Genomic DNA, 12,509 nt, shown 5'->3' with positions numbered 1-12,509 from the left:
TCAGGGCCCAATTTCATAGAGGTGCTAAGCACAGATATTTGCTTAGCATGACATTTGTTGCCTTAATCAAAAAAGGCTACCAACCAAATTTCCACGTGATTTTCAGGATGAGCAAACAACAGCTGAATACTTGTAACAAGCAATATGCAACAAATGGAAATGTGGTCTGGGTATTATTGGCTTGTTTGTGCTATCCTTGAAGGATTTTGGGCAGTTTTCTTTCTTGGGTTCTATTTTTGTCTATATTATTGTTTCACTATGTTTACCTTCTGCTTCTGATGAGGTTAATTTTGTGCTTATAATAGCTACTTTTTGTGCAGCAAGTCTATGAAATTGGGCCCTGAACGTACGTGACTTGGGGAGTTTATACGTAAAGCACTTCACTCAGATTTCATTCCGTTATAATAAGGCTGAATCAAGGCCAACGTTGAAAGCATCTGAATATTTCGAGAGTGACTTCTTTTTAGTCCTGATATGTTTTACTAGTTCACCATTAGAGTTTTAAACTCTGTGTTTTGTATTGTTCTGAAACGACTGCTCTAACAGTGAATTCACAGAAATTGAATCATGCCATTTTTTACCGAACGGTCGAAGTTTTAATGGCAAATAATATATTGTCCTGCTAACTTGTTTGCAAACTTGCGTTACCATGAAATCGTTCAAAGAACGTGCTTGAGTTTCAATTTCCAGCATGACAAATCATTTCGTATGGAATGAATGAAACATTAATTGAGTGGTCATCGAGGTTATTTTCAGTTCCTCAGAATTGTAAAATGGATTCCTCATACAGGGCCTAACTGTGTTTATCACAAAAAGAAGCCAATTACAACAACAAGATGTTATGTACAATTTGTGACTGGTACCCTGCTTATTTTTGCTGAGCAGAAAGGGCTTTAAGCAGAAGTCAAGCCCTGAATAAGCAGCTCTATAAAACTGGGCCATGGTAATTTTGGTGATCGATATTTGACATGGTGTATATACTCCCACCCCACCCCCCCCCCCCCCATAATGTGTGTTTACTTTCTTTTTGGATATTGTAGTTTAAGTCAGAGAAAATACTCTAAACTCTAGATTCGTGACTATACTCGACTCGCCTTGGATGATTTTTCAATCAAAATTATTAAAACAGTATAAATAAATTTAAAAAACAAAAACGGAAAGCCGAACTCCTGTACGCTAAGAGAGATCCAGGGTTAACAGTGATTTAAAGATTTTAAAAGGCATCAATTCATCACGGTGCTGACGCAAGACCCTTTGTCAGTTTAAAGTAACTAATTAAATTAAGATTTAGGTCAGCTTGGGATCTGGGGCACGATCTGTGTAGTGCAATTACGTTAATCCTTTTGTGTTGGCTTTACAGTACATAGCAAGCCACTTTAATGGTATCGATAAACAAACTATATTGCTTTTTTGGAGGGGCTTTTTTTTCGTAACGTGCAAATTCAAAACTTCCCTTGGTTTTTTTAGTTTTAAATTAGCTGTGTAAAAAAAAATGTAAAAGCAAATTAATGGTTTATTATATTAAGTGACACAGGTTGACTTTTAAGCAGTAGTTTTGTGAATGTTGTTTATCACACTACCGGCAGTAGTAATGTTTAAGCATTTGTTTCGGCCTGAGTTAGTAGAAAATAGAAGTCAAAAACATTTTTTTTAATTTGTTTATCTATTATCTGGAAATTTGTCGTGCATGAACGTTTCTCAACTGTTTTATTCCAGTAACGATGTATTCTTTCTGCGTGGTTGTAACCGGTCAATTTTTTTTCGAAGATATCTCAAAAAGCTTTAACCATATGAAATGTCTCAACATGTTGTTTTTCTTGAATTCTAAGGGTTTAAATAGAACGGTAAAAATACCTGAATATACTTTGCCTTTAAGACTCAGTATTTTCCAACTCACAGTTCCTGTAGCTCTCCAACATTAATAGTAATCAAAGAATCGTTTCAAATCGCATAGCTTAATGAAGAGTTTCGTTACTTGAGCGTATGGGGCGAGGTGTGTGGGCGAGGCGGGAGGCGTGGTGGGGGGTAAATGGAGGCCGCCGGGAGGCGGTTGGGGGGGGGGGGGGGCGGAACGCTAATTGGATGCGGCAATCCAATATCGCAACTTCCATGACCAAGTGAGTTCAAAATGCATACGTTGAGATACACCTAGTGAGAAGACTGGTCTTTGACAACATTACCAAAAGTGCCTGATGTATTGACCTTTTAGCAGACTAGTATTTCTTGAAGGGTATTATGATGACATCACATCACACATAAACGGGTAAACGGTTTTGACAATAAGCAGCCAAGACGGAAAGATATGAAAAAGGAGAGGCAGAAAGCACTTGGAAGAAGAAAAAAACAAGATAATGAACAATGATAAAATGAGACAGAGGAGGATGTGAGAAAGAGGTTGGTGCTTTGACCAAAAGATGTTTTGCATCACAAAGAATTAAACATTCAAGGATGGGACGAGGGAGAAAACGTAACTAATTAGTGTAAGCCTCAAATTATTGTTATTCATTTCAAGTTCTTTGACGCAGAAACAACAATTTCGTATGAGCAGCACGAGACATTCCGTAATTATGTACCATTGTTTTCAAATCCAAACCGAATCTTCTGGTTTCAGTATTTCAAAAATGTGCCTACAATGGTTCGTGAGATCTCAGAAAGCCTCGAATAAAATGGCATTACGCAATCTTAACGTGACGTTGAAGACCTGTAATATTTGTCCCTCAGTTTGATGAGATTTTTCTTCTCAAAAATGAGTGCATCATCACAAAATTCAATTTGACATTGAAGCCCCTCTTTCAATGATGCTCATTGTATTTTATTATGATTGAGCCGTGCTGACGTATAGTCTCCCTGGCGGGTTGGTTGCACAAGGCTTTACCTATACCTACGGGGATACCAGCTTTTTTAATGAAATTAACATGGGAAAGTTCAGCTTCACAACAAAGACAACTAGGGACACCTAAGGACAAACTAAGGGAATGAACTACAAATGTCGTAACCGTGTGGGCTTGACCCCGCAGTTGTTTTGACACTTGCGCGTGCTTTGCGTACGCACTCAGGGCTTCAGACGAGAGAACGGAGCCTGAAGCCGAATCCAAAGCCGAAGCTGTGGGTTCGAAAAGGGCCAAAGTAGATTGTGACGTATTTTTATTAAGTGTCATCCTTATTATACGTCACAAAGACGTACGCGCGCGTTGAGGTTTACGCGTTGCGAAATCAAGAGAGGGGCATGGTTGTCTGTTATGGTGATAGCTAGTTTCAGCATGAGGGTATCAAACCAAGCAACAAACAGTTGAGTAAAGTTTCACTTTGCGGGTACATGGAATGAGCACAGGTTGGTATTAAAGCCCAGTGGAACAAGATGGCAGCCGCCACAGCGACGGCACACTCAATTGCAATCAACACAAGAAGAAGGTTTGCACAATCGGATTTTCCAAAATGTTTTTTATTTTTTATTTTCAGTGTTAAAAAAAAGTTATTCAAGTTTCTATATTCATAGACTCTTCACAGTTACGATCCATGATACTACATAATCTGAGATTCATCATCACAAAACTTTAACAGTAATTTCAGGTTCAACAAAGAAATTGATCCAAAGGAAATGTTACTCTTCCCAAACCACATAGAAAGATGCCAAGCAGATATCTACTTTTGTTTTGATCTGAGCGAGCGCACTTCCAATGGCTTTCGACGGCCATTTTCAGTGTTAAAAAAAAGTTATTCAAGTTTCTATATTCATAGACTCTTCACAGTTACGATCCATGATACTACATAATCCGAGATTCGTCATCACAAAACTTTAACAGTAATTTCAGGTTCAACAAAGAAATTGATCCAAAGGAAATGTTACTCTTCCCAAACCACATAGAAAGATGCCAAGCAGATATCTATTTTTGTTTTGATCTGAGCGAGCGCACTTCCAATGGCTTTCGACGGCCTAAGTCTGCTGCCACCTATAAACGTCACAGCAACTCTTCCATTAATATTCGTTCTTTATGACAGAGTTCTTGGCGACGTGAATCCAGACTGGCACCCAAACGTCAGTAACTATGCTACAGACTTCACTAAGAAACCAACCGTGGGCCAGACTGGACGATCGCCTCTCCCTATCCACGATAACCGCAAGAATAACCCGCATCCATCTCACCTGGCTCACCTGCGAAGACTCTCAAATGAGGTCAGTGATTCCTACCCCGTTTAGACTAGACTTGATTCAAGTCCCGTTCTCATGCGAGAGGTCCCTAAGCATACCCGCAGTCAATATAGCTATTAGTGGTCCTGCGAAAGGTTTGGGGGAATGCAGAGTAGTTTTCTAGCGATGGCCCGGGATTGGGACTTGAGTCAAGTCTACGTTCAGACGAGAGTAAGCGCATGATTGTGGGATCGTTCTTATCTCATTTCTAGTCAGTTCAATGCAACTTGATCTTCTCACTATTTGCACAACGATTGGTCTGGTAGTTTATTCAATACAACACATGATGTTTTACGGTATAAACAAGAAGTTTAATAAAATTCAAGATGCAATAGAATTTACAATCCACACCACGATTTGGACGAACCTTTGTAAAATATGTCTCGAAACCTACGCAACAAAAAAGAAGACAACCGACAAAAAACCAATAACCCAAACACACAATCAAAAATCTACAAACAAGCAAGCAAACACCCAAATAATAATAACAATAATACAAATTTATACCGCGCTTAATACTACGTTTCTAACCGCAAATAAATAAACAAACAGACAAACAAACAAACAAACAAACAAACAAACACCCCGAACAACCCCCAAACACCTACCCCCCCCCCCCGTAAAACAAAAACAAAAAAGAAAACACCCAAGCAACTCAACCATACCATTAATTTATTAATTTCATTTATTTAAACCATTGCCTATAAACACAATCAGCCAGTATGCACAGTAAAGACAATGGTGTCCCAAACTGCCGGTGATGGCGCTGCTCATTGTATGGAGTCATCAATGAGGACGCACTATCCAACGATGCCGCCCTCACCAGAAGGATCTAGGCCCACGAGGTTCGGATGTAACCCGGCCAAGAAGGTTGCAGCTGTTGGAATAGGTAAGTCGTGTGCTTGAATACCCGAGGTGGTTCTTTATTGTGACCTTCAACTCACTGGAACCGGGTTCAAATCCCGCTTCAGAATCCCGTACCAATAGTTTAGTCATGGCTTATTGCCTTTCTTAATTAGGGATGTTTAGCTTCACGTTCCGCGTGAACGTGAACGTGAATGTGAATGTGAACGTCAGCAAATTGTGTTATTAAAATCTCCCTTTTTTAGCATTATGTGAAGTTACTATTTTTCACGTCAGGTACGTACGTGCGCGCAGACGTCATACGTGAGCATGCAATAAGCCCAACGTGGTGACGTCACCCGGAAACAACACAATTTATTTGTTGACGTTCACGTCCACGCATTACTCGCGTAAGGTGCAGCTAAACCTCGCTGTCAGTACCATCCCGTAACTTATCCACTTAAAAACTATAAAAGATTCCGATATTCGTTGTTTTTAGCTCTCTTAACCAACAAAAGAACAGGCCAACCATAGACCTTTTTTGCCTTCAGTCAAGGCGCACAAATCGTGTCCAAGTCTAATACACGCACACGGCCTGCAAAAGAGACACGTTCGAAGTCTTGACTGAAAGACTAAACAATAACTCGACAATAATAATAAACAATAACTCATTACAAAAATTCACTTTATCCCAAATTTCTCACAACTTTGTTCTGTTTAATTTAAAAACAGTAGCCTACACAACAATAAGGCAATAGACTAATTGTTGGACCGGTGCCGGCTTTAGCGTACAAGAAATTTTATAAAACGATCCTTCAATGGCACTCGGGTCTTCTTTTTGTTTTCATGAAGTGCCGACTACTCCCAAGTCTGACCTTGACATAAGACATTTAATAAAACGATCCTTCAATGACACTCGTCTTCTTTTTGTTTCCATGAAGTGCCGACTACTCCCGAGTCTGACCTTGACATAAGACATTTAATAAAACGATCCTTCAATGACACTCGTCTTCTTTTTGTTTCCATGAAGTGCTGACAACTCCCTAGCCTGACCTTGACATAAGACATTTAATAAAACGATCCTTCAATGACACTCGTCTTCTTTTTGTTTCCATGAAGTGCCGACTACTCCCGAGTCTGACCTTGACATAAGACATTTAATAAAACGATCCTTCAATGACACTCGTCTTCTTTTTGTTTCCATGAAGTGCCGACTACTCCCGAGTCTGACCTTCACATAAGACATTTAATAAAACGATCCTTCAATGACACTCGTCTTCTTTTTGTTTCCATGAAGTGCCGACTACTCCCGAGTCTGACCTTGACATAAGACATTTTATAAAACGATCCTTCAATGACACTCGTCTTCTTTTTGTTTCCATGAAGTGCCGACTACTCCCGAGTCTGACCTTGACATAAGACATTTAATAAAACGATCCTTCAATGACACTCGTCTTCTTTTTGTTTCCATGAAGTGCCGACTACTCCCGAGTCTGACCTTGACATAAGACATTTTATAAAACGATCCTTCAATGACACTCGTCTTCTTTTTGTTTTCATGAAGTGCTGACTACTCCCGAGTCTGACCTTGACATAAGACATTTTATAAAACGATCCTTCAATGACACTCGTCTTCTTTTTGTTTCCATGAAGTGCTGACTACTCCCGAGTCTGACCTTGACATAAGACATTTTATAAAACGATCCTTCAATGACACTCGTCTTCTTTTTGTTTCCATGAAGTGCTGACTACTCCCGAGTCTGACCTTGACATAAGACATTTTATAAAACGATCCTTCAATGACACTCGTCTTCTTTTTGTTTCCATGAAGTGCCGACTACTCCCGAGTCTGACCTTGACATAAGACATTTAATAAAACGATCCTTCAATGACACTCGTCTTCTTTTTGTTTCCATGAAGTGCCGACTACTCCCGAGTCTGACCTTCACATAAGACATTTAATAAAACGATCCTTCAATGACACTCGTCTTCTTTTTGTTTCCATGAAGTGCCGACTACTCCCGAGTCTGACCTTGACATAAGACATTTAATAAAACGATCCTTCAATGACACTCGTCTTCTTTTTGTTTCCATGAAGTGCCGACTACTCCCGAGTCTGACCTTGACATAAGACATTTTATAAAACGATCCTTCAATGACACTCGTCTTCTTTTTGTTTTCATGAAGTGCTGACTACTCCCGAGTCTGACCTTGACATAAGACATTTTATAAAACGATCCTTCAATGACACTCGTCTTCTTTTTGTTTCCATGAAGTGCTGACTACTCCCGAGTCTGACCTTGACATAAGACATTTTATAAAACGATCCTTCAATGACACTCGTCTTCTTTTTGTTTCCATGAAGTGCTGACTACTCCCGAGTCTGACCTTGACATAAGACATTTTATAAAACGATCCTTCAATGACACTCTTTTTTCTTTTTGTTTCCATGAAGTGCCGACTACTCCCGAGTCTGACCTTGACATAAGACATTTTATAAAACGATCCTTCAATGACACTCGGGTCTTCTTTTTGTTTTCATGAAGTGCTGACTACTCCCGAGTCTGACCTTGACATAAGACATTTAAATAAAACGATCTTTCAATGACACTCGTCTTCTTTTTGTTTCCATGAAGTGCCGACTACTCCCGAGTCTGACCTTGACATAAGACATTTTATAAAACGATCCTTCAATGACACTCGTCTTCTTTTTGTTTCCATGAAGTGCTGACTACTCCCGAGTCTGACCTTGACATAAGACATTTAATAAAACGATCCTTCAATGACACTCGTCTTCTTTTTGTTTCCATGAAGTGCTGACTACTCCCGAGTCTGACCTTGACATAAGACATTTAACAAAACGATCCTTCAATGACACTCGTCTTCTTTTTGTTTCCATGAAGTGCTGACTACTCCCAAGCCTTGACATAAGACATTTTATAAAACGATCCTTCAATGACACTCGTCTTCTTTTTGTTTCCATGAAGTGCTGACTACTCCCGAGTCTGACCTTGACATAAGACATTTAAATAAAACGATCCTTCAATGACACTCGTCTTCTTTTTGTTTTCATGAAGTGCTGACTACTCCCGAGCCTGACCTTGACATAAGACATTTAATAAAACGATCCTTCAATGACACTCGTCTTCTTTTTGTTTTCATGAAGTGCCGACTACTCCCGAGTCTGACCTTGACATAAGACATTTTATAAAACGATCCTTCAATGACACTCGTCTTCTTTTTGTTTCCATGAAGTGCCGACTACTCCCGAGTCTGACCTTGACATAAGACATTTTATAAAACGATCCTTCAATGACACTCGTCTTCTTTTTGTTTTCATGAAGTGCCGACTACACCCGAGCCTGACCCTGACACAGAGCGACTTTTACCCGCAAGTCAACAGGTTTGTAACGATCCTTACCCTGGTGTCAAATAAATAAAACTAGTTTTAAACGTATACCTGTTAAATCAACTTGTTTCTTCGTCCAAATCTTAGGCACTAGCATTCCTCATCTGCCCGATTCCATAGAGCTGCTAAGCACAAAAATGTGCTTAGCATGAAACTTCTTCTATGATAAAAACAGGATTACCAACCAAATTTCCATTTGTTGTATGTTGCTTCTTACTGGTATTCAGCTGCTGTATGCTTGTCCTGAAAGTCACGGGGAAATTTAGTTGGCATTCCTGTTTTTATCAAGGGAGAAATTGCATGCTAAGCAAATTTTCGTGCTTAGCAGCGCTATGAAATTGGGCCCAGGTGTAGTGTCGTTAAAATCATAATGAAACGATAAAAACACATTTTCGAGACCGAGGCTTTAGGCGGCGGCTCCGGTGTCAGAAAAATCTGCCCCCCCCCCCCTCCCCCAAAGGTGGCCGGAGATTCTGCCCGGGCCCTAATTTAATGAGAAATTCAACATGGGCTGAAAGAGGACTTTCCGAAAGAGGGCGCTATCAGCAATTTGTAGAAGGTTCGACTAATAAATGGGAGGGCAAAATCTCCGAGGAGCAGAATCTCCCGCAACACCGAAAACGATCGTTTTCAAAAAAATATATACTGGCAGAGATCAAGAGCCTTAAACTTGCGATTCGAACACACTCAACCCGCTAGTATTATCTAGGGCAGAGATGTCTCCTCTCCTTAAAGTCACGTTGTTTTACTGGATTGTTTTCTCTTTTTACAGCACACAACTCTAATGACCACTAAGAACCCATTCTCGTATGTGCCTCGCAGACGGAAGATTGTTCCCATTGGAATTGGTATGTATGTGACGCCACCCACCCCCATCGTAATACACCCATCATCACCAAACACTGCCAGTCGAAAGATGCAAGCCACGCCCATCCCAATCGGTTCGGTATCTGACTTGCATACTTTGTACTTTTCTAAAAGTTTGACTTCAGAACCGAAACAAGACAAATTTCTTAAAACTAGTTCAGGTAAATTATAATCATTCAGAATCTAAAATAAAGGCATGTGGTTCTGGGGGAGGGGCACCACCGTTTTTTTTTTTTTTTTTTTTTGTAAAGCAAACTTTCCTTGTTTGAATGTCGAACATTTTTTAGCTGTATAATATTATTATTTACAAGCCGAGTCAGAATGTTGACTAGCGTTTTTCATTACAGTCCTGCGAATATCGAATGCAATGGGAAACTCAGTGCCAATTTTTGTGATAATGAAACTTGCACGCGGTAAAGGCTATTATCATTGGACCTTGATTGTGCGCCGCTGCGTACACGTGCACTTTTATATTGTATGTTATCAAAAACATTTTACCTGTTTACCTGTTTACCTGTAGATTCGGGCTCTGCATAATGAAGGCTAATAATGAAGCCTTATAAAACGCCCATCCATATTCACACAAAACTTACTGCAAAAGTACTGAATGCAATGGAAGTAGCAAAGTCAAAAGTGAGAGCAGAAGAGAATGAACTTAATGCATGGCGGTCAATGACGTCATATGCAATCCATCTATAAACGCTAAGCATTGAAAGAGACTTGTTAAGATCTAACTAGTGTATCTATTTGATATCAGATGAAGGTTTCACTCTGAGTGATCCACAGCCTGGAGATTCAGTCCAAGTGGGCAAGACGTCATCACCACGTAGACCAAGAAGACGTCACGTGGCTAGTGCACCAAAGACTACATTACAGGTAGGCATTCATGCACAGTGCATCTATGATCCATTTTGTTGAAGTATTTCTGTTTTCATTTTTTGTATGCGCTTTGATACGTTTTAAATTTGTAAGGGTTTAGTGTGACAATACGTTGTCGTAGGGAAATCTATCCTCCAGAGATTTTGCCCCCCCCCCGCCCCTCTTTTCACATTATGGGAAATTAACATTTGGAGGAGGGTGATTCAAAAGAGGGCGCTATCAGAAGAAGTTTGGTACACAGTTTGCTATTAATATGGGGACAGAATCTCCTACACAAAATGCTTTTGACTTTTTTTCAAGCAACTTGTTGATCTTGGTCTGTTATCACTTCCCGTTCATTAAAGTTATGTTCAATTAAAGGGCGTAGTTTAAACCATTCTGCATGATTGTTAGTCTTGTTTCAAACCACTTTTATTGTCTATCATTAATTGGTCTCCATAGGTTTTGAATGCGTTTTAAATAATAAGGGCGCAGTTATAACCAATCTGCATGCTTCTAATAGTCTTCTTTCAAGCCCCTTTTTATCTTTCACTCGGTCTCTGTAGGTTGACCATTTTGATGGGGGTGCACCAACGGATACAACGCGAACAATCACAGGCCGGAAGAAGAAACATATCCCTAATCTTCAGATCCTCGGAGATGCCAAACACCCAGTGTGGCTGAACAACTCTTTCTAGTTTTTTTTTTCATCACAAATACTTCCTTTCTAGTTTTTTTTTCTTCACAAATTTCTTATTTTTCTTTACAAAATAAACAAATTACTACAAGGAGAGCAGCTGTGGAATAAGCCAGACAATTTCAAAAGTCTATAGATTTTAAAGTTATTTGTTTTATATTATTATTCAAATACACATTATTGTGGTTGTAAATTGCTTTTGAGGTGCTGGCCTTCTGCTACATATTGGGCTTGCTAAAGGCACTCCAGAACGAAGAAATTTGGCATTCTGGAAAAAAAAAATTTGACAAAAGGAGACACAATCATTTGGGTGTAGTGCCAACAAATTAATCCTGTCGCAAAAGTTGACATCTGGCTCTAGTCAAGTTGTTTTTGTTCAACCCCAAATTTTTAAAATAAATTCCAATACTTTTTCCACGAGGGGCACCAGTATCCGAGTGCCAACCATAGAGAGCTCTATGGTGCCAACCCCAAAATCCCAAACAAACCAACACTCAGTACTTTGTGATTCCTTGGACTAATTTGTAAAAATAACAACTGTTTTACATTTTGTTCATGTACAAATAAATATTCTTGCATGAATGTCTTTATAAAGAGGAAATAATCATCATTATATTCTTGCAAAAGAAATAGCAGACTTTACAAAAATAAATTTGAAAATCTCTTCTTTAATTAAGTTGTCTGAAAAAGCTCAATCTAAAATTAAAAATACCTCTTCTGTGCAGGGACAGTTATGCAAGCAAATCAATGTACTACACCCTTGGTAGGTGGTAACCAAATGGTATATCCATTTACATGTAGCAACCAGTGTACTAAACCCATAGCAACCAGTGTACTAAACCCATAGCAACCAGTGTACTAAACCCATAGCAACCAGTGTACTAAACCCATAGCAACCAGTGTACTAAACCCATAGCAACCAGTGTACTAAACCCATAGCAACCAGTGTACTAAACCCATAGCAACCAGTGTACTAAACCCTTAGCAACCAGTGCACTAAACCCTTAGCAACCAGTGTTCTACATGTATACCCATAGCACCAGAATATTACACTCGTAGAAACACATCCCTAATCTTCTTGGCACGTCTAAGCACAACACATGTGTTATAAAACAAAATAATACTGACTGCTTTCACCTTGGTGATCCCTAGAGTGTTCTACTTTCACCTGGGCCCAATTTCATAGAGCTGCCAAGCACAGAAATTTGCTTAGCATAAAATGTATTCCTTGATACAAAAGGGGATAACCACATGATTTTTAGGATAAGCAAACAACAGCTGAATACCCAGTTACAAGCAATGCAACAAATGGAAATTTGGTTGGTAATCCTGTCTTTATCAAGGAAGAAATTTCATGCTCAGCAAATTTTTGTGCTTAGCAGCTTTATTAAATTGGGCCCTGTCTTCTCCTCTGGGAAAATAGAAAGAGCCGAGGACCACCCCGGGAGACAAACATTTAAACCATAGCACTCGAAGCAGTCACAATATTTGTACACTACTATAATACCTCACTTTTCCAAATACAAACTTTGTCCTCTACCTTTGTCACACAGACCCTAACGAGATCTAAAATGAGAACGATAAAAATGCACGCCCTCGATTGGTTGAATGAGCGTGTGCGTACTCTGCGTGGAGCAATTCAACCA

The 12,509-nt window shown here is 39.5% G+C and overlaps 1 protein-coding gene across 1 annotated transcript; it reads left to right on the top strand.

Moving 5' to 3' along the window:
• Positions 1–3,358: 3,358 nt before the first annotated feature.
• On the top strand, positions 3,359–12,186 carry LOC117301689. The gene is made up of 7 exons (XM_033785717.1): positions 3,359–3,411; positions 4,000–4,174; positions 4,907–5,078; positions 8,377–8,435; positions 9,214–9,289; positions 10,066–10,184; positions 10,733–12,186. The coding sequence occupies exons 1-7, from the start codon at positions 3,359–3,361 to the stop codon at positions 10,862–10,864; spliced, it is 786 nt and encodes a 261-aa protein (XP_033641608.1). The 3' UTR covers positions 10,865–12,186.
• The last annotated feature ends 323 nt before the right edge of the window (positions 12,187–12,509 follow it).

This window comes from Asterias rubens, chromosome 17 (genome assembly GCF_902459465.1).
Source record: "Asterias rubens chromosome 17, eAstRub1.3, whole genome shotgun sequence".
NCBI lineage: Eukaryota > Metazoa > Echinodermata > Asteroidea > Forcipulatida > Asteriidae > Asterias > Asterias rubens.
The sequence above is the reverse complement of the archived record's forward strand: the minus strand, read 5'-3'. Positions and strand labels throughout refer to the sequence as shown.